This window comes from Staurois parvus, unplaced genomic scaffold (assembly GCF_062004578.1).
Source record: "Staurois parvus isolate SC_StPar_1 unplaced genomic scaffold, SC_StPar_1.0 ptg001089l, whole genome shotgun sequence".
Classification (NCBI taxonomy): Eukaryota; Metazoa; Chordata; class Amphibia; order Anura; family Ranidae; genus Staurois; species Staurois parvus.
This window is the reverse complement of record NW_028318885.1, coordinates 1,181,993-1,207,527: the sequence shown is the minus strand read 5'-3', so window position 1 is coordinate 1,207,527 and position 25,535 is coordinate 1,181,993. Positions and strand designations below refer to the sequence as shown.

The 25,535-nt window shown below is 42.8% G+C and overlaps 1 protein-coding gene across 1 annotated transcript in view; it reads right to left on the bottom strand.

Annotated features, from left to right (window-relative positions):
* VPS39 (VPS39 subunit of HOPS complex) overlaps positions 1 to 21,812 on the bottom strand; it is a 53,643-nt gene extending 31,831 nt beyond the window's left edge. Inside the window, exons 1-9 of the mRNA XM_089658683.1 lie at positions 21,520 to 21,812; positions 9,150 to 9,215; positions 8,468 to 8,532; positions 7,261 to 7,303; positions 7,080 to 7,174; positions 3,628 to 3,726; positions 1,098 to 1,190; positions 773 to 956; positions 10 to 130 (exon numbers count right to left, since the gene is read on the bottom strand). Of these exons, the coding sequence (XP_089514809.1) occupies positions 10 to 130; positions 773 to 956; positions 1,098 to 1,190; positions 3,628 to 3,726; positions 7,080 to 7,174; positions 7,261 to 7,303; positions 8,468 to 8,532; positions 9,150 to 9,215; positions 21,520 to 21,592 (839 nt within the window). The 5' untranslated portion in view covers positions 21,593 to 21,812. The remainder of the gene's footprint in view (positions 1 to 9; positions 131 to 772; positions 957 to 1,097; positions 1,191 to 3,627; positions 3,727 to 7,079; positions 7,175 to 7,260; positions 7,304 to 8,467; positions 8,533 to 9,149; positions 9,216 to 21,519) is intronic.
* Between the last annotated feature and the right edge of the window lie 3,723 nt (positions 21,813 to 25,535).

Here is a 25,535-nt window from a genome sequence, read left to right as displayed (position 1 = left end):
GGCACTCACCCTCCAGATGAAATGAAGCGGGGTCGCTGAAGTTCAATACTCTGCACCAACAGACGAGGTTCAGATGTCCGAACTTCCACGTACCTTGGCAAGACCGCAATAATATATGGAGGCTGATGCTCTGTTATGAAGAAAAAAAGCAATCTTGTCTGTTACATGTACTTCCATCATCTCCCAGTCTTCTTTTGGGGTTCTGACAGTTTGGTAGCTGGACTGGCCAGGCTGCAATAAAATCAATCAAGTGCATGCACGCAGGAGTAATATCACGGCACAGAGCAGTGCCGTAAATGTATGCTGAGCTGTGCACTCGTGGCTTAGTCTATAATAACTCTGACAAGCAGGGAGAAGCAGTAATGACAGAATAAACCAATAGGGTCTTCTGTCATAAAAATCTTGGCTTGCATGTCACTGTTTTTGGAGAGTTTAATTCCACTTACATGTTGTACTTAATTTAAAAAAAAAAAAAAGTATTTACAGGCTAATGCCTAAAAAATTAGCATAGGTGGTTTACAGGATTTTAGCAGACATTATCGAGAGAAAGAGAGAGATATCGCTGGATCGAGATCGGGCTCAGGTAAGTATTGGGGGGGGTTTCTGAACATGAAAGGTTTTTATCTTGATGCACAGACTGCATTACGGTAAGAAAACCTTTAGTCTGTAGAACCATTTACGGGCGAGGTCTTCAATGTATACTTCTCTGCTGTGTAACTGCGTAGTGGTTTTAATGGTCTCTGAACTACAGTAAAATTAATAAAAATCTCACCCATTGCCATTGGGATATCTGTCCAATTCAAGGCACACTTTGGAGTGCAGGTTCCCTCCTCATTTAGCACCACTGTGAGATCATCTTGACCCACTGCAACCTTTCCATCGCCCAGAGGTACTGCCAATGGTTCAAGCTGCTTACCTGTTGGGAACAGCTCCTTAATAGAGCCTTTTCCATCTACCTGCAGGAATTACAAAACAGAAAATAAATTAAAAACAAAAAAAAACCTACTACTTTATTGGCAATTTATTTAATGTTTGTTAGAGTAATTAAACACGTTATACATCTTCTCTTTCTACTATCTGTTGAAATTCCAACTTACCCTGATTAAATAATAATCCCTCTTGAACCCCACACAAATGGAGTTTTCGCACCATGCCATGGATTTGGGAACATCAGGAACACTGAAGTCTCCCTAAAAACAAAGTAAAATATGTAACAACTTCATGAACAAATTATATAAACCTTTGCTCTAATTTTCCTTTACTTGCATTATGCTATTGAAGGTGCAGGGAGCTTAACCACTTGCCCTCCTGAGGATTTATCCCCTTCCTCACCAGGCCATTTTTTGTGTTACTTTTAATTGGCAATTGCGCGGTCATGCAACGCTGCACCCAAAAGAAATTTATGTCCTTTGTTCCCAAGAATTGAGCTTTCTTTCAGTGGTATTTGATCGCCTGTGCGTTATTTTTTGCACTAAAAAAAAAAAAAGACCGACAATTTTGAGAAAAAAAAACATTTTGGACTTTCGCTATTAAACATGTCCAGTAAAAAAATTTTTTAAAAGAATCAAAATTTGTCATAAATTTAGACCAAAAAGATATGAATTCTGCTACATGTCTTTGCCAAGAAAAAATCCCAATACATGTAAATTAATTGGTTTACGTGAAAGTTATAGCGTTTACAATTGGCAGTATAGGTATAGATACTGGATTTTTGTTTTTCTAATAATGGCGGCGATGAGCAACTTATAGCAGGACTGCAGCGGGCATTCTGAGACTGGGGGGAACTGACTTGGTGTCACTGACATCCCCAGTGACACCAATACAGCGATCAGTGCTAGAAAAAAAAAACTGACACTGTAATAATGGCACTGGGCAGGAAGGGGTTAACATGAGGGGTGATCAAAGGGTTAACTGTGTGCTGGGAGTGTTTTACTGGGGGGCGGTGTGTGGGCTTTACTGTAAGCACACTGCTCTAGATGGCTCTGCACAGCCATCCAGAACAGTGTGCCCGAGCCGACAGGGAGGACGACTGTTTGTAAACAAAGCAGCCCTCCTCCCCGTCGGAGATCCTTGGTAATCACCGAGTAATAACTGGTCCGGGACCCCGTGATTGACAGCCACGGCCGTGAATGACGGCGCAGGTAGGGCGCACATGTCCCCTATCTGGAAATGCAAAATCACGTATATTTACATGATTTTGCACACCCCTGTATATCTGCTATAGGGCAGTGGGGATGTGGTTAAAGTGGTTGTAAAGGCCTCTATACATGAAGGTGAAAAATCTAGTGGATGCTTCTCCCCCACTGCTGCACCTCTCCCTTCAAGACAAAGCGGGGCTTGGGAGCATGCATTCATGAGTGTCCCTAGAGCAAGAGATTGTAACTGGGGGCATGGGCCAGGAACGCAGTATGGGGACCAGAGAAGACTAGGATCAGGGCTGCTCTGTTAACACCCACTGGACAGAGAAGGTAAGTATGACAGGTCTGTTTGGGTTTTTTTTTTTTTAAAAACCTGAGACTTTAATATCACTAATACACTCACTCCTAGGTTGTGATTGCTATGATTTGACAATTATAACCTAGCAAAAATAGGGATCGGTCATAAAAATGAATCTCCAATTTCATTAGAGCAGATGCAATGAGACTGGGACCACTACACATCACACAATCAGCTTGCAGCTGTCTCAGGAAAAGAACGATGAAAGTCTCCTGATCAGAAGCACTTCAGTCAAAAGCACAGTCACCTGCCTATTGCTGTTACAAAGGATGTTTAAAGTGACCGTGTAAAAATAAAAAAATACACTTCAGAGTGCCTTTGTCCAAAGGTCACCACACCCATCGGTCCTGCATACACTTAAGCAGCAATCATCCCACACATGTGAAGTATCACTGCCTAAGATCTGACATTCATTGCAATTCTAGCACTTGACCTCCTCTGTAAATCTAAAGTGGTAAACTGTAAAGGCTTTTAAAGCATCGCCTATAAATAGTAAAATTTACATGGTCACCGTTGTACACGTGTGCGTAATTATAAAGCGCAACACGGTTGGTATCTATTAACTCGGCGTAACATTATCTGTTATATGTCTCAAAAATTGGGTTGTGTTTTGTGGGTTTTTTTGCAAAAAAATTAAGTGTATTTTTTCCCAAAAAATTGCCTTTAAAAAACCTCTGCGCAACTACTGTGTGCCATAAAAAATTACAACATCCACCAATTTATTCTCTAGGGCCCCTGCTTTAAAAAAATATAAAATTTTTGGGGCTTCTAAGAAACTTTCTAGCAAAAAATACTGATTGTTACATTGTAAACAAAAATGCTAGAAAATGCTTGGTCTGCAAGTGGTTAAAAAGGTGTAACCAATTCATCTAATTTTCCAAACACTTCTCAGAAATAAATCATTATGCCCATTATTAATTGGCGGATTGCTCATGCATGATAAAGCCGAATACATACTTAGAGGAGGCAACAAAACATTCCTTGTGCTTAAGTGCCAAAATGCCAGAACACAAGTACTAAGACGATGATTACCTCACTTACCATACACACACACCTTTGCTCTGCTGTGTTCAGAATTTGAAAAATGTGCTAAATGGTAAGGGTGTTGTTTTACAATACAAACATAGTCACCTGAAGTTCAATGAATGATCTGTCCTTCCAGTAATATAGCTGTAATTTTCTACGGACAGCCACACACATCTTCAGAGTCTCTTCTCCCGATTTAGTGATCTGCAAGAATAACAAGGTTTTAAAAATGAACGAATGCAGTCATTGTCAATATGGGTCAATGCAGCACATTTGACTGCATGAACATTGCCTGTCATTCTGCCTTCTCCTTAATACAGTGGGGAAAATAATTTGATCAGCTGCAGATTTTGTACATTTGCCCACTTGCAAAGAAATGAGGGGTTTATATTTTTTTATCATGGGTGTATTTTAAAATGACAGAGATAATATCAACCAAAAATCCAGAAAAAAAAACACATGATAATGATGTTATAAAATTGAGTTGCAGTTCAGCGAGTAAAAAGGAGTATTGAATCCCAAAGCAAAGCATAACTTCCCCTAGGTTCACACCTAAGTTTTCTGCAGCATTTTGCAGAAACGCAGTACAGTCCATTTAACATGATTTCCTATGGGACAGGTTCACAACTCCGCGTTTTCACCCGGTGTGTTTTTTGGAAAGGGTCAGGGACATTTTTTAAACGCAAAAAGTTGCAATTTTGTTTCTACAGACTTCAATTGAAATGCTGCAGAAAAGCATGTAGTGCGTTTTTGCGGCATTTTTGAGTTTTAAGATAAAAAAAACACGTCAAAAACACATGTGCAAAAATGCACTGCAGAAACGGATCAAGCGCAAACGGCATAGGTGTGAACCTGAACCTAGCCTTAGTACTTGGTGGAGAAATCCTTGTTGGCAAGCACAGAGGTAAAGATGTTTTTTGTCGTTGGTTACAAAGGTTTGCACACATCTCATGGATTTTGGGCCACTCTTCTTTAAAGATCTTTTCAAAATCCTCACAGTTTCTTGGCAACTCAAAGTTTCAACTCCCTCCATAAATTTCCTATAGGATTAAGGTCTGGAGAGTGGCTAGGCCACTTCATGACCTAAATGTTCTCCTGCTTGAGCCACTCCTTTGTTGTCTTGGCGGTATGTTTTGGGTCATTGTCATGCTAGAAGACCCATCCATGACCCATGTTCAGTGTTCTGGCTGAGGTAAGAAGGTTCTCATTCAAGATTTTACAATACATGGCCCCGTCCATTGGCTTCTCAATGCAGCAAAATCGGCCTGTACCTTTAGCAGAGAAACAGCCAAAAAGCATAATGGTTCCATCTCCATGCTTGACTGTAGGGATGGCGTTTCTTTGGGTCATAGTCAGCATTTGTTCTTCCTCCAAACACGGCGAGTCGAGTTAATGCCAAAGAGCTCAATTTTGGTCTCATGGGACCACAGCACTTTCCCCCAATCCTTCTCTGAGGCATTTAGATGTTAATTGGCAAACTTCAAACGGGCTTGTACATGTGCCTTCTTGAGAAGGGAGACCTTGCGTGCGCTGCAGGATTTCAATAAATGGCGGCATATTGTGTTACCAATGGTTTGTTTGGCAACTGTGGTCCCAACTGCCACAATTGAGATCATTCACAAGCTCCTCCCTTGTAGTTCTGGGCTGATCCCTCACTTTTCTCATGATCATCCTTACCCCATGGGGCGAAATCTTGCATGAAGCTCCAGACCAAAGGCTATGGTTGTTTTTAATTTCTTTCGTTTGCGAATAATCGCTCCAACAGTTGTCTCCTTCTCACCAAGCTTCTTGCTGATGGTCTTGTAGCCCATTCCACCCTTGTGCACGTCTACAATCTTGTCCCTTGTGGTTTGAGGTGTTGAGGTTTGAATGGAGGAAAGATTCTGTGGACAGGTGTCTTTTAAACCCATAACGAGTTGTCGTTAGGAGCACCTTCTTAAATTGACAGGACTAATCTGTGTATCACATTAGCGTACAGCCAGTGTGTGGGAGCCAGAATTATTGTTGGTTGGTAAGGGATAAAATACTTACTCACTGAACTGCAACTCCGTTTATTTTTTTTCTGGATTTTTGGATGATATTCTGTCTGTATAAAATTTTAAATACACCTATGATAAAAACTTATAGTCCCTTTACTTCTTTGTAAATGGGCAAACTTACAAAAATCTGCAGGGGATCAAATAATTATTTTTGCCACTGTATCAGCTTTTACAAACCGTTGGAGTCACTCGTATTTTGAAGGTAGTTCACGCACTACTTTTTGCAAGTTCATGTGCGACTTGCATAGATATAGTATAGGTTGCATAGTAGGTTAATTGGCTCCTGTTTAAAATTGGCCCTAGTATGTGCATGTATGAATGCGAGTTAGGGCCCTTAGATTATACACTCCTTGAAGGTTATGGACTGATGTGAATGCACAATATGTATGTAAAGAGTACGTAAATTGAAAGCACTATACAAGTATGTGTAATAAATAAATCAGTGACAAGTTAAACCACACTAGGAGGTACTTGATAAATATTTTTTCATAAATGGGTCTTCAATGAAGTTGAGAAAAGACTTTATAATACCACTGGTATTTGATGTATCCAGCCTCTACTGATCAGATTATGATAAATGTTACACTATTTGACGTCTGTGATTATTTATTATATATAAAAAAAAAATTCTTTAACAAATCTCTGAATGAACACAAATTTAAAAAATACTGTATTTTTGTAACCTTAGAGTACAAAAATTCCAACAAATCTCTTATTTACTCCCTTTTGACTTGTTAAATATACCATACTGTATATATGCAAAAAAAAAAAAATAGCTATTCATCCAGCCAGAAAACTTGTGAGCTGATAACTTCTTGTAATTTCTGCCTCTGGAATGTTATCAGTTAGCATTGTTCCATGCTATCTCTGTACATTAAATATCAATGTTTGTCCCTCAGGACAGAGGGAAGGCATACAGGTTTTTTAAAGTAAGGCATATGGGATTTTTTAAAAATTCCATATGCTTCTCCTCTGTCCTGAGGGACTGATATTGATATTTATGATTGTTGGGATGTTGTGGCAGTGAGTGTCATCTGTAGCCCTGGCACTGATACAATCTCTGTACACTACAAAGCACTTCCTGATTTTATGGAGAGAGGTAGGGGTTACATAATCCTAATACTCCCATCCTAGGGTGAAAACACTGCTTATCTTAGATGCAATACAGTTATTCTAGGACAGGAGGTGTGTGTTCCCGGATGACAAGGTGAAAAAAAAAGAAAGCATGAAAAAAGAATAATTCAGCCACTACATCTAAAAAAAGATAAGCAGCAATACATTCAGTTTTTGATCTTGGATTTATATACGCATAAACATGGTTCACTAATATACTTCTCTGGCATAGATCTACTGCAATTTACAAAAGCTCAGCTTCCTTCTCACTTTGTTGCAGTTTGAGCAAATATGTATGCCCTAATGTACAAAAATGAAAAAGTACTATAGAATCCCTTTAAAATAAAATGCAAAAAATATAAAAAATGAGCACAGAAAAAGTGAAATGATATGCAATTCCCTCACCTGGAGATCACATGATAGTAGTGAAGCACCCTTAGCTTTTGAAATAGTAGTCATAAGCTGGAAGGTGAGCAAGTCATGGACACACACATTGTTATCTATGGTGCAAAGAGAAAATCACAGATTAGAATAGCACAACAGCCTAGTACCAGGATGTGCACGTGACCAGTCTTTCACAACTCACCAAGCAAGCTGACCAGGATCTTAAATTGAGGAACAACATGAATCTGAAAGATAAAACATCAATTTTGTTGAACAGTTACAGAGAAATGCAAAAAATATTATTAATATAACTTTGTACATGGATACCTTAGCAACTGGAACCAAGTACAATTAGAAACGTATAAGGAGAAGTTACCTACAGCAAACATTGCATAACTACTTAAAAGGATACGAAACCCACAAGGTGTGTTTTAGTCCAGTAAGAATTTTATTTTTTAATTCAAGTAATTAAAATGTCCAATGCTTTGGCAGGGGGTTCAAAACTCCCCCTTCATAAGGGCTTACGTGCTGTCAGTAATTTCAGATTTTTATTGGACAGCCAATTGCAAAATTATATGAACAGCATTAGTTCCAGATCATCAAATTGACAGCACACAACTCTGATGAAGTCCCTCAAATGTTTTGGATTTCTGATTACTTGCAAAGAAAAATTAAATTCTTACATAACTGGAATGAGTTACGTGGCACAGCTGGAGGTCCGCAGTTTGGAGACCCGTGCTTTAGAGCATTAGAAGGATGAGATCCTTCTAATGCTCTAAAGCAGGGGTCTCCAAACTGCAGACCTCCAGCTGTTGAAGTACTACAAGTCCCATCATGCCTCTGCCTCTGAGAGTCTTGCCTGTGGCTGTCAGAGTCTTGCAAGGCCTCATGGGACCTGCAGTTGCTCAACACCTGGAGGGCCATAGTTTGGAGACCCCTGCTGTAAAGGACTACTCCAGGGACTTTTTATGATACCCCAGCTGACAGAAAGCTGCCCGGTATAAATTAGAATTTTGACTTCTGATTTCTTTAGACTCTAGGAACCAGCACTCTACTAAGGGAGGCCATAGATGGTGCAACTTTCCACAGGATGCAGGAAAGAAAACTGCTCGATTCCCGCATCAACAGAGTTAGTGTTGATGGGTGAATCCCCCACTTAGCGCTACTGTGTTCTCACAGCGGGGGGGAGAGCCTTCCCTGCCAGGAGAACACAGTGATTACGGCTATAGTTGATAGATCAACTTGGGTACAGAGAGCTGACAAATTATCTAACCCTTCCCAACTCTATCCAGTTTTGACTGGAATAACAATTTAAAACAGATCTAAAGTTTAAATACCGAATGGCAATGTTAAGGCAATAGCCAAAATATACTTATACAGGTAGATAAACACACCCATACTGTGCTCACCTGTTGAATTTTCTTAGCAAAGTTCTTGTTTGATTTCTCCAAAGTTACTTCAAACTGGTTACAACCTAGAAAACAAAAATTGCTCTCTGTGAATATATTAGGAGATGCATAAATGAACCTTCTTCCAAGTCTATGGGCAGTATCAGGTGCCAGGTACTTTTAGGCCTCATTCACACTATACATGTAGAAAAACTGATGGAAACTGACGCGCAGATTTCACTTGCACACTTCAATGCATTTTATACATGTTGCAGATTCCTGTGCAGAAAAAAACTGCACGTGTTACTAGTGTTGTGGCGTGAACAGGGTACATAAAGAACAATTGATTTTGTTGTGCCCTTGCAGAATGTGTGCAGAAAAACTGACGTTTCTGCAGCATGGTGTGAATGAGGCCTTAAAAATATATAACAGTTCTATTTTTATCTTCTTTGCACTTTGAAATGAAGACAAATAGCTATAGGCAAACCCAAATACCTTTATGAACTACAGCTACATATAAACATCAAAGGACCTGCATTTATTGTGGACAAAACCAGCAATGAGTAGAGTTATACTGTAAATAGAACTACTAGTCCACAATCTGCACAGGCCACATGGAGTAATTGTTATGCTACGATAAGTGCATCCAAGACTTAAAATATAGTTCAGCAACAGATATAAACAATGCAGGTACAGAACTCACCTTGTTCTTTTTTGACTCTGTAAAGCAGCAGATGACCCTGCTTAGTTCCAACAAGTAGCCACTCCTCTGAAAAAGCAAATAAGAACAATAATAATAAAGCCAAAGAAATTGTGTAACAAAAAAAAAAAAAATTAAAACACTACACAAACACTGATGAACTGCTGTCTGGCTAAACCAGTGATGCTCTACTATCAGCCCATCAAACATATAAACAAAGAAAAGTGACGGCAGAAAAATACTGGAGTAGTCCATCGAATCTGCCTGTTTTGTTTTGCTTTTATTAGCTTTTTTTGTCCGAATAAGTCATCACTAAGTATTTTGCTCAGTGGTGAAAAGCAATACATGGGGTAAGAGGGCTTTTTAACACCAGGAGTTACGTCAGATTCCCACTGGGCCGCATTTGACGTCAGTCAGTATTTAAAGCAGAACTTTTAACCACTTCAATACTGGACACTTTTGCCCCCTTCCTGCCCAGGCCAATTTTCAGCTTTCAGTGCTCTCACACTTTGAATGACAAATGTGCTGTCATGCAACTCTGTACCCAAACTAATTTTTTAGCATTTTGCTCATACAACTAGAGCTTTCTGAAGACTGAAGTTTTTATTTTTTTGCTAAATTAACAAAAAAAGACTGAAAAGTGTGGGAAAAAAAAAACAAAAACGGGTTTTTCTTTGTTTCTGTTACAAAATTTTGCAATTAAATAATTGTTCTTCATCACCCAAAGGAAAGAGACTATACCCTTCTTCTCTGCGTTGCACAGGATGTATTCAAGACTGGAATATATGTTGATCGAACACAGACTCTTGCAGTCTTTGGTGAAAACTAACATAGATGTAATTTATATATCGTACCATGCCCGTCACAATGAAACTACGGTTTGGAAGGGGAAAGAGTAAATTTAATATGTAGAGATTAAACGAGACTATTTTACAAAACCCAGAAGCGGAAATGAGAGTAAGACAGGAAACAGATCAATATTTTAAGATAAATGAGTCTGAGGAAGTTTCCGTCGCCATGGTGTGGGAAGCACATAAGGCTTATATCAGGGGTATATTGATAGCAATAGGTGCGGAGATAAAGAAAGAGCAGGGAAAAAGAATAAGAACTATATCAGCTAGAACAACTACACAAAAAGATGATAAATAGAGTTAATATTAAAAAGGGAGGAATTAAAGGACTTTATGGAACAAGAAACATTTTTAATGGGGTTTCGAAGGAAAGATATCGGTGGGGGAATAAACCGGGAGAATACTTATTGAGGAAGTTGAAGGAAAAGAAATCAAAGAACTTTATATATAGAATTAAAGATGAAAAAGGAGAGATGGTATATTTAACCACCAATATCACCAATACATTTCAGAGATTTTATAGTAGGCTATATGGGTCAGAAGGTAAATCTCAGAAGGCATCAGAAGAAGAGAGAAGGAAGAAGAGGTTGATTTATCTGAACAAGGTCAGTATGCCTAGATTAGATAAAGCCAGATTAACAAAAAGGGAAAAGTCCAGGACTCACAATGTGATTTATAAGAAGTTTAAAGAACAACTAGCCCCTAAGTTATGTATTTATATACAAAATAAATAAAAAGCGAGCGCTATCCGGAAATCTGAAAGCGGCTAGAACACCAAAAGGTAACCAAGAGAAAACCTTCAAATAAAGTACATAGACATATATATATAGAGACCATATATAAGGTGTAGCGCTATAATAACATAAATATATAAAAACACAAAAGTGCCAATATCAAATCACACTGCGGTGAAGTTAGAGATGAATAATAGTCTCAAAATTAATCAGAAGGTTTCGCGATCACATGACCGGAAGAAGCTTTGGTGCGGAGGATTCTGGATTTCACATGTGATGTGATTTTTTTATTTTTTTTGGTTGGAGCTATCAAGATGTCCTCAGCTCACGCCCTCAGCCCAGACAATAGAGAGGTAAATCAGAGTCCCCACTTGCAGAATCTGCCTTAAAAGGGGACCCCGGATGGTGATATGCCTGAGATGCGCTTATGAAACTTGAAGCACATACCCAAGGGGCGATCTGGAAGGTGTAGGATTCTATCCCTATCTTGGCAACGGATGATCGTTTTCTGATATTACAGGATAAAACCTACATGCGTTTTTTTTGACGCACTTCTGGTGAGTGCGTAATTCTTACCTCAGATTCACCGTGTGCTGCACAGAATCTTATCCCACGCACCTACTAGGATCGTTTGGATCCCCACTTCTGGTTATGTATTTATATGAATGCACTGGGAGAGGAGAAAAAGATGAGGGAGGAGTCGCTACAGGCATATATTATGGTTATATCTAAGGAAGGTAAAGATTGGTCTCAGTGTACCAGTTACAGACCAATATCTTTGTTGAATACCGATACAAAATTTTATGCGAAAGTATTAGTGACAAGGTTTAAAGAGCTGATGTCTGACTGGATACACTTGGATCAAGTAGGATTCATCCTGGGAAGATAGGGAAAAAAATAATGGTTTAAGAACATTACTTATTTTACAAAAAAAAGGAGAGGGTCCAGGAATTATTCTGTAGGTTGTCTTTGATAGAGTAGACTGGGAGTTTATGAACGATATGTTGAGAACATTAGGAATCGGGCCTAGAATGATGCAGTGGATAAAAGAGCTATATAGGGATTCCTTAGCTGCAGTAAAAGCAAATGGCTCAATATCCAAATTTTTTAGGATGTACAATGGAACCAGGCAGGGATGTTTCCTATCCCCGTTGCCATCTGTGATTTCACTGGCTCTGAGGAAGAGGTTGTGTCCTCGAAACGCGATAGCCAGTTGGTCATCCAGGGTTCCATCGTATGGACTCAGATGTTGTTTGGATCATACATCTTGTTCAGTTTGACATGCCTGTGTTTTTATGGCTATTGTGAATATGATACTTACTTTGTTTCTTCAATAAATATTTTAAACGATAATGCACTAGGTCAGTGCACCCTTTTTCTGTTTCTCCATTTGCATCCAGTGTATTTGGACCACCCCAGTCTGTTGAGGGCAGCAAGCTGTGCATATTCCAGAAAATTCCAGAACATTCCTATTGGGTCTACTGAGTCCTTTCCTAGCGCAGGAGAAAAGTGTTTGTTGTGTTGGATAAAGCACCATTATACAGGGGAAACTCGAAAAAATTAGATTATCTTGCAAAAGTTCATTTATTTCAGTAATGCAACTTAAAAGGTGAAACCAATATATGAGATAAACTCATTACATGCAAAGCAAGATAGTTCAAGCCGTGATTTGTCATAATTGTGATGATTATGGCTTACAGCTCATGAAAACCGCAAATCCACAATCTCAGAAAATTAGAATATTGTGAAAAGGTGTAATATTCTAGGCTCAAAGTGTCCCACTCTAATCAGCTAATTAAGCCATAACACCTGAAAAGGGTTCCTGAGCCTTTAAATAGTCTCTCAGTCTGGTTCAGTAGGAATCACAATCATGGGAAATACTGCTGACCTGACAGAAAACCATCATTGACACCCTCCATAAGGAGGGAAAGCCTCAAAAGGTAATTGCAAAAGAAGTTGGATGTTCCCAAAGTGCTGTATCAAAGCACATTCATAGAAAGTTATGTGGAAGGGAAAAGTGTGGAAGAAAAAGGTGCACAAGCAGCAGGGATGACCGCAGCCTGGAGAGGAGTCAGGAAAAGGCAATTCAAAAGTAATGGGGACTTTCACAAGGAGTGGACTGAGGCTGGAGTCAGTGCACCAAGAGCCACCACACACAGACAGATACTGGACATGGACTTCAAATGTCATATACCTCTTGTCAAGTCGCTCCTGAACAACAAACAACGTCCGAAGCGTCTTACCTGGGCTAAAGAAAAACAGACCTGGTCTGTTGCTCAGTGGTCCAAAGTCCTCTTTTCTGATGAGAGCAACTTTTGCATCTCATTTGGAAACCAAGGACCCAGAGTATGGAGGAAGAATGGAGAGGCACACACTGCAAGATGCTTGAAGTCCAGTGTGAAGTTTCCACAGTCTGTGTTGATCTGGAGAGCCATGCCACCTGCTGGTGTTGGTCCACTGTGCTTCATTAAGTCCAGGGTCAACGCAGCCGTCTACCAGGAGATTTTGGAGCACTTCATGCTTCCTTCCACAGATGAGCTTTATGGGGATGCGGACTTCAGTTTCCAGCAGGACTTGGCACCTGCCCACACTGCCAAAAGCACCAAAATCCGGTTCAATGACCGTGGGATTACTGTGCTTGATTGGCCAGCAAACTCGCCTGGCCTGAAGCCCATAGAGAATCTATGGGGCATTGCCAAGAGAAAGATGAGAGACATGAGACCGAACAATGCAGAAGAGCTGAAGGCAGCTATTGAAGCATCCTGGTCTTCCATAACACCTCAGCAGTGCTACAGGCTGATAGCTTCCATGCCACGCCGCATTGAGGCAGTAATTGCTGCAAAAGGGGCCCAAACCAAGTACAGAGTACATATGCATGCTTATACTTTTCAGAGGTCCGATATTGTTCTATGTACAATCCTTGTTTTATTGATTGCATGTAATATTCTAATTTTCTGAGATTGTGGATTTGGGGTTTTCATGAGCTGTAAGCCATAATCATCACAATTATGACAAATCATGGCTTGAACTATCCTGCTTTGCATGTAGTCTCTCATTTATTAGTTTCACCTTTTAAGTTGCATTACTGAAATAAATGAACTTTTGCATGATATTCTAATTTTTCGCGTTTCACCTGTATAAGTATATTTGGATACCACAGGAATTTCGTATGTGTGATGAGGACACAAGCACTTTGACACGAAATATATTTAAGATTTTGGATAAATTACACAAGCAGAAGGAGTGGAAGTTTAATTCACTATCAATCCCGCTGGCGGGAACGAGATTTTTTTCCGCCTGGAAACGAAAATATCTCAGGGAAATGGATTATTGATAGAAATGCACATTTAAAAGATATTATGGGAAAAGGGGTATGTTCTTTATATGATTTAAGAAATAAGAAGGAAATATTTTCTACACTAGATGAGTGGCGGTATGGTCAAATAAGACATTTTATTGCAAAGCTCCCACAACCACTTAGGACTGAGGAAGAAATGTATCCCTTCGTCCTCATGCACACTGGACGTTTTTACAGCGGCTGTTTTTGATTTTTGACGTTTTTTTCTACAGCCAGTAAACTCCCCAGCATGTTATATTATGTGTCCATGCACACAGACTGTAATCAACATTTTTTGGCAGGGAGGTTTTTTTGGCTGGAAAAAAAACGTGCGTTTTTAGTGGAGTTTTTAGCTGTAAAAACTCTCTAACGCTGAAAAACGCAGTAAACCGCGTCAAACCAGCGTTTTAGGACTTTTTTTAAAAAAAAAAAACCACAGCAAAACGCCGCTTGACGCCAACACAAAAACGCTGAAAAACTCAAGTTTTTAACATGACTTTACACAGCTAACGTTACCAGCGTTATTAAAACGCCCAGTGTGCATGGAGCCTTAGAACAATGGTTAAGTACAAATAGAATACAAAAACACACTACCTCTAGGAATTATAGAATCCTAACTGAAATAGAAAGATCGGTATCCCAACATTTTTTGGAAAGGTGGGAAATAAAGCTTGGAACAAAACTGAATGAGCAACAAAAAAGTAAAATGTTTAGTTTAACACATGGTGCCGTGAATATGAATATAGTGGAAATGAATTCTAAAGGTCTGTTAGATGGTATATTACTCCTAATGTGATGCATAAATTAAGGCCAGAGGTCTCATCCCAGTGCTGGAGGGGATGTGGGAGTAAGGGTACAATAGCACATATCTGGTGGGACTGTCCCAAAATCCAGGAGTTTTGGAGGGAGATGTGCAATATATACAGAGATTCAGGGGATCAGTGTATCGATGGATCTGTGGGTTTGCCTATTTTATAAATCAGAGCTTTCGGTGAAGCAATATAAAAATATAATATTGTTCCATCTTTTGAATGCAGCCAAAAACCTTATTCCTAAATATTGGCAAACAACAGAAGCTCCAAAAATAAAGGACTGGATGGAAAGAGTTGAATATATATGTAGGATGGAAGAATTGTATCATATGGATGAGGACAGAATGGAAAAATTCAAGAATACCCGGAAAGGATGGTGTATTTTCAAGAAATCAAAAAGATTTTTAGAAGTAATTGGAGTGTAAGGGAATAAAGAAATATAAATAAACTGTTAGGAATAACATGAAGGAGAAAGGGAAAACACAAGGAGGAAAAATAGTAAAGTAGAATATTAAAAGATCAAGAAGTAAACGGAAGAATTAAGTTGATGAGAGGAAGAGAGAGGGTGGGGAAGAGGGAGGGTGGGTTTTATATCAAATCTAAGATTAAGGGATGTAAATAAGTATAGATTTTTGTATTGTATTATGTTGGTCGGAAATGGATTTGATTGATAAAAATGTAATAAAGATATTATAAAAAAAATAATTGTTCTTCATAAATTTAGGCCAAGATGTATTCTGCTACATTTCTTTGGTGAAAATAACCCAAATCAGTATTATTTAGTCTGTAGGAAAGTTATAGAATCCACAAACTATTGCATATATTTGAAAATCGATCAGTCCTGAAGTACTGACAACCAATCTAATTTCTTGAGGCCCAAAAATGTCAGGACAGAATATCCCCCAAATGATCCCTTTTTGCAAAGTAGACAGTCCGAGGTATTTAGTAATAGGCATAGTGAGGTTTTTTTTATTTTACATACTGTCACCAGTGCAGTATAGCATCATCATATAACTAGTGTGGCGGTGATCAGGGACACTGACTGGTGACAATATGAAAAAAAAAAAAGTTTTCTTTTATTACATTTTTTTTTGTAAAGATTTTTTTTTCATAAACACACTGTGACCAGAGTAGTATGTTTTGGTTTTTTTTTTACACATTATGATTGCTTATAACAAATAATTTCTTTGCTATAAACAAGCATTTAACTGAATGCAATCGATTCATTTAGATTTTTGTGATTAGCTGTGATTGGCCATTGCTAATCACATGACACAGAAGAGCTGTGATTGGCCCAGTCTGTACATGTGATCACTGTAACTAATCACAGCTAGTAACACAATTGTATACAATGGATGGCATGAAAGGAAGCCATCCACTGATTACAATTGCCAATTGATTGGTCACAGCAGGTCACATGGTACTGGCAATGGGCTGATACACAGATCTGTCATTGGCTGTGTCTGAGGTACACAGCCAGTGACAGATCTTGCACAGCACGCCCCCACGGGCATGTGCAAGGAGTGATTCGGGAAGGATGTCATATGACGCCCACCAGGATCGACGAGAGTCCCGCTCAGCCATCATTCTGCTATTGGCCAGGCAGGAACAGGTTAAACAATACACTTTGTGCATGCCAAATTCCTTTACAAACCCAGATATACTGTACTGCACCTAGCCTGTGTAAAGAGCAGAGCTATGTGAGGAATCCAGCAGGCTCCAACCATTAAAACTGCCTGAAGAAAATTATAGGAGGGGTAGAGACCAGACCAGCCACCCTGCACAAGGAGAATGCATGAAGGTAAAAAAAACCTTGAGCCTTTACAATCACCTTAACCCCTTCGCGCCGGAACCTCCTGGCCCTTTAAGGGTTTCAGAAGCCGGGAGGTGGGGCGGGGTTTAGGGTCATGTGACCGCCGTGACACGCGCTCTCAGCACATATGTTCATTTTTAATAGAATGCAAATGTGCGGCCGCTCGGGGTGTAGGCCCAGATGCCGGGAGGCCGCACATTTGCGTTCGGCCGGCGTGAAGAGGTTAAGTCCAATGAGCTTGCTATTGATTTTTATAGACAGTGAGGGGCTTTAGGAGTAATAATGATCCACAGGGCTCTGAGGGTGCTGGCAGTATCCATGGTGGATCCTGGACTCTCCCATTCCTCCAGGGAGCCTAGGATCACAGCAAATAGCTGTGGCACTGAGAGCAGGAAGAGATAGGGGAACATCTGTTAGTATTCTATTGCATATTTCTTCTACAATAAAAACCCTGCGCATTTTTAAATGTCAAGCTCTGCTTACCACAGGCTCACACCTAAGAATTTTCCAGAAACACACTACAGTCTATTTAACATGATTTCCTATGGGACATGTTCACATCTCCGCGTTTTCACCCAGTGCGTTTTTTGGAAAGGGTCAGGGACTTTTTTGAACGCAAAAAGTTACGTTTTTGGTTCTATAGACTTCATTGTAAACACTGCCAAATTGATACGTTTTAAATCTACCTAGCAACAAGAAAAATTAAAAAAATGAAGAAAAAAAAAGGCATCAAAAAAGCAGGTGCAAAACACAAATGGCTCAAACGCAACCTGCATAGGTGTGAACCTAGCCTTAAAGCTGCCCCCGTACTGCAAGGAGTAAAAGCTCAAATATGCCTAATGTGCCAAAGAAAAAAAAAACTCTTCTTACCTGACCCTTCAATCCTGCAGGCTCCCTCCAAGCTGTAAGGCTGGTCCCCACAGCCTCTTCTTACCCTAATCTCCACCAGTCAAATGCCATCTGAAGGCATCAAGTTCAATTCAGGGCCTTTGCATTAGACGTGAGGATGCTGAGGGACACTCCACTGCCAGAGCATAGAGGAGAGTGAAGACTGCCATGGCTGACCTACTTCTGAGAATACTAGTTGCCTGGCTTTGATAAGAATCTCTGACCTGGAACAAGCATGAAGAATGGGCTACATACACTAGACTGTGTTTGGTTTAATTAATGATTTGCACATAACACATGAGCAGCAGCAAAAGGGTGGGCTTTAAGGCACACACACACATTGCCAGTTGGCCAATATTTCTATGCTGAGAGTGTGCTCACTGATCTCCCAGCACAGAGATGGAGCCATCAAAGACAGTTATTGCTCTGGACTATCAGGAACCAGCGGAACTGGCTCTAGATCAAGAGACCACTGTAACAGCCAGTCACAGTGGCCACATGATCGCCAATTCTTCCTGGGAGTCCAAAACCTTTTAAAAGGGACATTGGGGTGGGCAGGAAGGGGTAAAACGCAGAAGAAATGATCTTGGTAGCATTCACAAACGTTATACTTTGGAGATCAAGCTCTCCTGTGTTTAGATGTATCTGATCTACCATTGGACACAGAGAATTCTATTTCCCCTAGGGCTCCATGCACACTGCCCCTGGACACAGAATTCTATTTCCCCTAGGGATCCATGCACACTGCCCCTGGACACAGAGAATTCTATTTCCCCTAGGGCTCCATACAGACAGCCCCTGGACACAGAGAATTCTATTTCCCCTAGGACTCCATACAGACAGCCCCTGGACACAGAGAATTCTATTTCCCCTAGGACTCCATACAGACAGCCCCTGGACACAGAGAATTCTATTTCCCCTAGGACTCCATACAGACAGCCCCTGGACACAGAGAATTCTATTTCCCCTAGGGCTCCATGCACACAGCCCCTGGATACAGAGAATTCTATTTCCCCTAGGGCTCCATGCACACAGCCCCTGGACACAGAGAATTCTATTTCCCCTAGGGCTCCATGCATACAGCCCCTGGACACAGAGAATTCTATTTCCCCTAGGGCTCCATGCACACAGCCCCTGGACACAGAGAATTCTATTTCCCTAGGGCTCCATGCACACTGCCCCTGGACACACAGAATTCTATTTCCCTAGGGCTCCATGCACACAGCCCCTGGACACAGAATTCTATTTCCCTAGGGCTCCATGCATACAGCCCCTGGACACAATTTTTTTTCCCCTAGGGATCCATGCACACTGCCCCTGGACACAGAGCATTCTATTTCCCCTAGGGCTCCATGCACACAGCCCCTGGACACAGAATTCTATTTCCCCTAGGGATCCATACACACAGAAAATTCTATTTCCCCTAGGGATCCATGCACACAGCCACTGGACACAGAGAATTCTATTTCCCCTAGGGATCCATACACACAGAAAATTCTATTTCCCCTAGGGATCCATGCACACAGCCACTGGACACAGAGATTTCCATTTCCCCTAGGGCTCCATGCACACTAGCTTTTTTTATAAGCTCAAAAAACAGTCTCAGAAACTGGAAGCGATGAACATTCAACTTTGATTTAGCCACATGTAAACTGCGCAATTTAAATTGGGCAAGCATCTGATCTGCTGTGAAGGGCAGAGGAGAGATCTGGGGTCTAATAAACCCCCGATTTCTCAGTAAACTGTACCTGTCACTACTTATTGCTATCACAGGGGATATTATAATACAGGATTTATATAGCGCCAACAGTTTGCTCAGCGCTTTACAATATAACGGGAGACAATACAGCAACAATACAGTTCAATACAAGAGGGTTAGGAGGGTCCTGCTCCTTGGAGCTTACAATCTAAAAGATTTATATTCATAAAATAAAGGGACAGTGTAAAAAAAAAAAAACTTTTTTTTTTTTACAGTGGCCCCAGGAACGGGTGCAAAGGCAAATGCATGCATTGGTACGTAAACATCAACTGAACCACACACGAGGTATCACCCCGCTATGGATAATAAAATGTAAGTATTTTCATGCTGTTGCAAAGGCATTTGCATTTTTACAGCGTGACATGTTTGGTATTTACTTGGCGTAACATCTTTTATATTTTACCAAACAATTGGGTATTTTTTGTGTTTTTGTGGGTTAAAACGCATTAAATTGTATTGTCCCCCCCAAAAAAAAAAAAAGTTGTGTCTCAAAAAACCACTGAGCAAATATTGTGTGACAAAAAATTGCAACACCCATCATTTTATTCTCTAGGGCCTCTACTTTAAAAAACGTTTGGGGGTTCTGTGTCTTCTAGCAAAAAAAATATGGTTTTTACATGTAGGAGAAAAGTGTCAGAATAGGCCTAGCGGGCAAGCGTTTAAAGAGTTGCTAGACCCTGCATTCACTATATCTGGTCTCCCACGGTACACACAACATGGAAATGCAATTATTTTAGTGAATATAAACTGCTAAACACCTTTTCTCATCAGCAGTTACAGCAATCTTGTGGCTTCTATCAGTGTCCAGCACAGCACTGGTTATTGCTTGTAGGAGGAGTTTTCATTCTCCTCTGATTGTCCTATGAGGTTGCAGGACCCCTGACCCTCTGTCTGGACAGTGCTAATTGGCTGTGTGCTGATCACATGCACCCTCCCAAGAAGAAAAACAAACACACAAGAAATACATACCAAACTGAGCATGTACAATTTGCCCCCAAGGCTCTGTTCTATCAGAAGATGGATTGGGGACAGTAGAAGTGGAGGATCAGAGAAATCAGAATCAAACAGCCTTTTTACACAATGCAGAGGATTAACCCCTTAGGTTCCACAGTGAGTATAACAAGCATGCTTTACTGCATATACAGACTGATTTTACTGTTGTGGGTTTAGGAACACTTTAAGACAAACAGAGAGGGACCGTGGTGCAGACAGACTTTACGAAGTAATCCTGCGTGCCACTCTAAACGTGTCCCCGCCTGCACCGAATTCAAGTACAGGTTCTACACAGACACACAAATTTAGCGCACGCTGCCCATTTTTAGAACACGGGAGGGTCACTTCCATAAAACCAGTGTGCGCCATTCTTGATGAATCCCGGGACTGTGTAGACCAGTGGTTCTCAACCTGGGGGTCGAACAACCCTTTCACAGGGGTCCCCTAAGACCATCAGAAAACACATTTCCAATGTGTAAAGAGCAGCTACTGTGTTGAAAGCAGCTACTGTGTTGAAAGCAGCTACTGTGTTGAAAGCAGCTACTGTGTTGAAAGCAGCAGTATTGGAGGTAAAACGACACTCATGAATTATAATTACTGTGTAAATAATTTTATGGTTGGCGGTCACCACAACATGAGGAACTGTATTAAAGGGTCACGGCATTAGGAAGGTTGAGAACCACTGTGTAGAGGGACGTATGTGAGGGACGTAGAACAGCAGTGTTCCGGCGCTTTCCTGCGCGCATAAGGCGATAATCATGCCTATAACTCTGTAGAGCGATCAGCACCATCCAGACGCAGCATATCGCAGCTTTTCAGACTACGCCAGGCTGGGGGCCGTACCCGAGCCTCTCGGACACACTAAATCCCAAGTCTGGACACACAGGGACCACAGGTCTAGGGACCTATCTGATCTAGGTAGAGTCTAATAATGAAGCTGTGGGGGTCAGCAAGGCAGCCAGCATTTCCTGGAGAAGACAGCATGGGTAACCTCCATATACAACTCTCCGCTGAGCCCAGTCCTGTGTACACAAGTATGGCAAGTTTGGCTGAACTCCTGGATATGCCATCCTCTCAGGAGACTGTATGTGACCAAGACAGGCAGACATGTCATTCCCTCTTCTACAGTACATGGGCCTATTTCATTTGACCCTGTACAGGACACCCGGCCAGACTAGACACTCACCCCAGGCTGCCAAACACTCTATCTGCAGCGGCAGCTTCTCCAGGATCAGGACCGGCTCAAAGGCGTCATGCATGACTGCAGCGGCCTACCACCCCGCCAGACCGCGGCCTCTCCTGCAGGCCCAGCTGCCTAAGGAAACCAGATTCACGGCCGGTATCCGGCGACACAGGCCTCCCCGAGCGCCGTACACCTCACACAACAGCTGATTCTTCCTCATAGCAAGCCCCTCCCCACTGCTGGCAGCACTCCTCTGTGAGGCGGCCTCTCAAACCTAGCAATGAAGGCAGGGCCCATCCCCAATGCTGGCAGCAAGCCTCTGTGGGGCGGCCTCTCGGTCCTAGCACTGAAAGCAGGGCCCCGCCTCACTGCTGGCACCACGCCTCTGTGAGGCGGAATCTCGGCCCTAGCAATGCAGGCAGGGCCCCTCCCCAGTGCTGGCACCACGCCTCTCAGTCCTTGCAATGAAGGCTGGGCCCCTCCCCACTGCTGGCACCACGCCTCTCTGAGGCGGACTCTCCGTCCTAGCAAAGGCTGGGCCCCTCCCCACTGCTGGCACCACGCCTCTATGAGGCGGCCTCTCCGTCCTAGCAAAGAAGGCTGGGCCCCCTCCCCAGTGCTGGCACCACGCCTCTGTGAGGCGGCCTCTCCGTCCTTGCAATAAAGGCAGGGCCCCCTCCCCACTGCTGCCACCACGCCTCTCTGAGGCGCCCTCTCCGTCCTTGCAATAAAGGCAGGGCCCTTCCCCACTGCTGGCACTACGCCTCTCTGAGGCGGCCGCTCCGTCCTAGCAAAGAGGGCTGTGCCCCCTCCCTATTGTTGGTACCACGCCTCTGTGAGGCGGAATCTCGGCCCAAGCAATGCAGGCAGGGCCCCCTCCCCACTGCTGACACCACGCCTCTGTGAGGCGGCCTCTCCGTCCGTGCAATGAAGACCGGGCCCCCTCCCCACCGCTCGCAGCACGCCCCTATGACGAGGAATTCTGAGTACGAACATTAATATTAGTAGCCCCCCCCCCCCAGTGCTGGCAGTACTCCTCTATGGGAGGTCTTTCCGTCATAACATTTTAGCTGTTCACATTCCTCCTCAGGATGTCTGACGTCATAGGGAGCAGTGGGGCTTAGTTACTAAAGCGGGAGAGTGCAAAATCAGACTCACGTCTGCTTAGGAACCAATCAGCTTCCAGGTTTTATTGGCAAAGCTTAAATGGGCAAACAGGTTAGAAGCAGATTGGTTTCTATGAAGAATTGAGCCTGATTTTGCACTCTCCTCTTTTAGTACAACCCCAAAATGTTCCAGGCAGGCCAGGCCATGCTGCTTTTCTCATGTTCTGCAATTCCCAATATCCTCGATTTCCAGGAGCAGCTCCAAGTGATGATAATGTGGCCCTGTCACTGTCCCCAGACTAGAGGGAGGAGGAGATATCCACAACCTGAACATGACGATATAACAAAAGGCCAAACAGCTTGTTTAGTTTTGAATAGAATGGAAGAATCAAAACAACATTTAGTCATTTATTGCTGTCTGTGCCCGTTAGGGTGATTTCCTCTTTTTATCCCGTTTACCATTAGCAAAAGAAAATCTTACATTTTGGTTGTCCCCAGAAAAGTAATAGAAGATAAATTTTCCACTGGGGACTACTTCTGGTGACCCCAATAGCTTCCCTTAGTTTGCAGGGATTTCCTCCCACTTCCTGTTTGGCTATAGGACAGGAAGTGAAGGGAAATCTGGCAAAAAAATACATTGAAATGGGTTATAAACACCCCCCCCCCCCCTTCACACTATGTGAAATAGATTTAAAAAAAAAAAGTTTTGCCTGTAGTTCCTCTTTAACCTCTTCACGTCGGCCGCAAACAAATGTGTGGCCTCCCGGACGCAGAGCGGCCGCACATTTGCGTTCAATTAACAAAAAACATATGTGCTGAGAGCGCACGCCCTCAGCACATATGTCCAGTACTCATGGAAAGGTCCCAATCTGCTCTTTCGATTAGGACCTTTCCCGATCATGTGACTGCCATGACGACATGTCATATGATCCCTAAACCCCGCCCTGCCCGTCATATCTCCCGGCTTCTGAAACTCTTAATGAGCCGGGAGGCGCTGGCATGAAAGGGTTAAGGCAGGGGTCCCCAAACTGCGGCCCACCAAGGACATTTATCCAGCCCTCCGGCAGGGGCGTATTTGCCACGAGTACAGGGGCGGGCAGGGGGCTGCTGTGTCTTACCTGGCTCCGTGTCCCAGTCCCACGACAATCTAGTCCAGGAAGTGCTGTTCCTTCATCCACTCCAGACGCTCTTTCACTGGATATTCGCGCTGCGGCTCGGCTCCACCTCCTCACCGGTGATTGGGCGCCAGAACTGTAGCTCAGGAAAGGCACAGAGGCGGCCAATCACCTGCGAGGAGGCGGAGCCGAGCGGCCCCGCGAACATCGAGCGAGGGAACGGCCGGAGTGAATGGAGGTAAGTGTGCCGTGCAGATGGTGCTGCTGCAACGAGGTATGCTGGCTGCAGCAGCACCATGCTGGAACAGGGGTCAGCAAGTGTCATTGGTGTCAGTGGGAGGAATAGTGCCCCATCGTTGGTGTCACTGATACTAATGATGGGGCATTATTCCTCCCACTGACACCAACGACGGGGCACTATTCCTCCCCCCCACTGACACCAACGACGGGGCACTATTCCTCCCCCCCACTGACACCAACGATGGGGCACTATTCCTCCTCCCCACTGACACCAACAACGGGGCACTATTCCCCCCTCCACTGACACCAATGACGGGGCACTATTCCCCCCCCCCCCTCCTCTCTCTCCACCCCCCCCTCTCTCTCTATCCCCCCCCTCTCTCTCTATCCCCCTCTCTCTCTTTACATTGTACACAGATCTGACCCAACAAGGTGTCCTGCATTTACTGTATATTTCGCTCCAAAAGACACACTTGGGGGAAATATCTATGCGTCTTATGGAGCAGTCGGCCCAGTATTCCCTCCACCATTGTATGTCCGCAGTCTCTGTTCATCTCCTGTACTGTGTCCGCAGTCTCTGTTCATCTCCTGTACTGTGTCCGCATTTGTTCATAGTTTTTTTTTTTTAAACTACAGTCCGACCCTCCAACGGTCTGAGGGACAGTGAACTGGCCCACTGTTTAAAAAGTTTGAGGACCCCTGGGTTAAGGGCTCATTCAGACAGGCAATTGTGTCCATGCAGGTGAGCCTCAAACCTACAACCATGCATTTAGTAGACCGCCACCTTAACCACTATGCTACAGCCTCTGCTGGGAACAGCATGTATCAAACTGACCTTTGTTTTCAATGTGAAGTGGCTATAGTCCGCCATATGAGGAAATGCTGGGCGGAAGGCGGTTCTCTCGTGGGAGGATGTCATATGACATCCTTCCACTCTAACTACGCGATCGTGGCTCCGGGGGCCGACTGCTCGTGCCTGAAACCGGCACATGCACAGTTACTTCAGGGGAATACATAGCTTCTGATGGCCGCACTGCGTGCCCCCAGAGCCACGCACATAGGTTCGAGGCACACCTCTGTCACTTCAGACTGCGGGCTGCTAGGTTCTAAGGCCCCATTCTTGCAGTGCACACCGAAGCCCCGTAGGCAGTCTGGATTGAGGGGTTAAGAGCCCAGCTCCTTCCTCTGTGTGCATGGCTGTGGATTTGAGACGCATTGCCTTTCGTTTTTTAGCATTCATTTTCTGTCATTTTATCTATATGGAAAGCTTTTCATGGTCCCAGGAGATTCTACTGGGAACATGGTGACAAGCCTTATCTTCCCTTACACAGGGAGTGCATTTTCTTATTAATGTAAGCCGTGTACCGGGGTGGGCTCCCCAGGATACAGTGAAGTCACGAACGAGGAAAGCAACCCCAACACCAGCTTTGTCACAACAGAATTTTACTTAGATGTGGCAAATAAACACAACCACAAATGCTGGAAACATACAACAAACTTACATACACCCAGCCCAAAGGCTGAGACCCTTGTGCTGCACAGCACGGCGCCTCCTGAT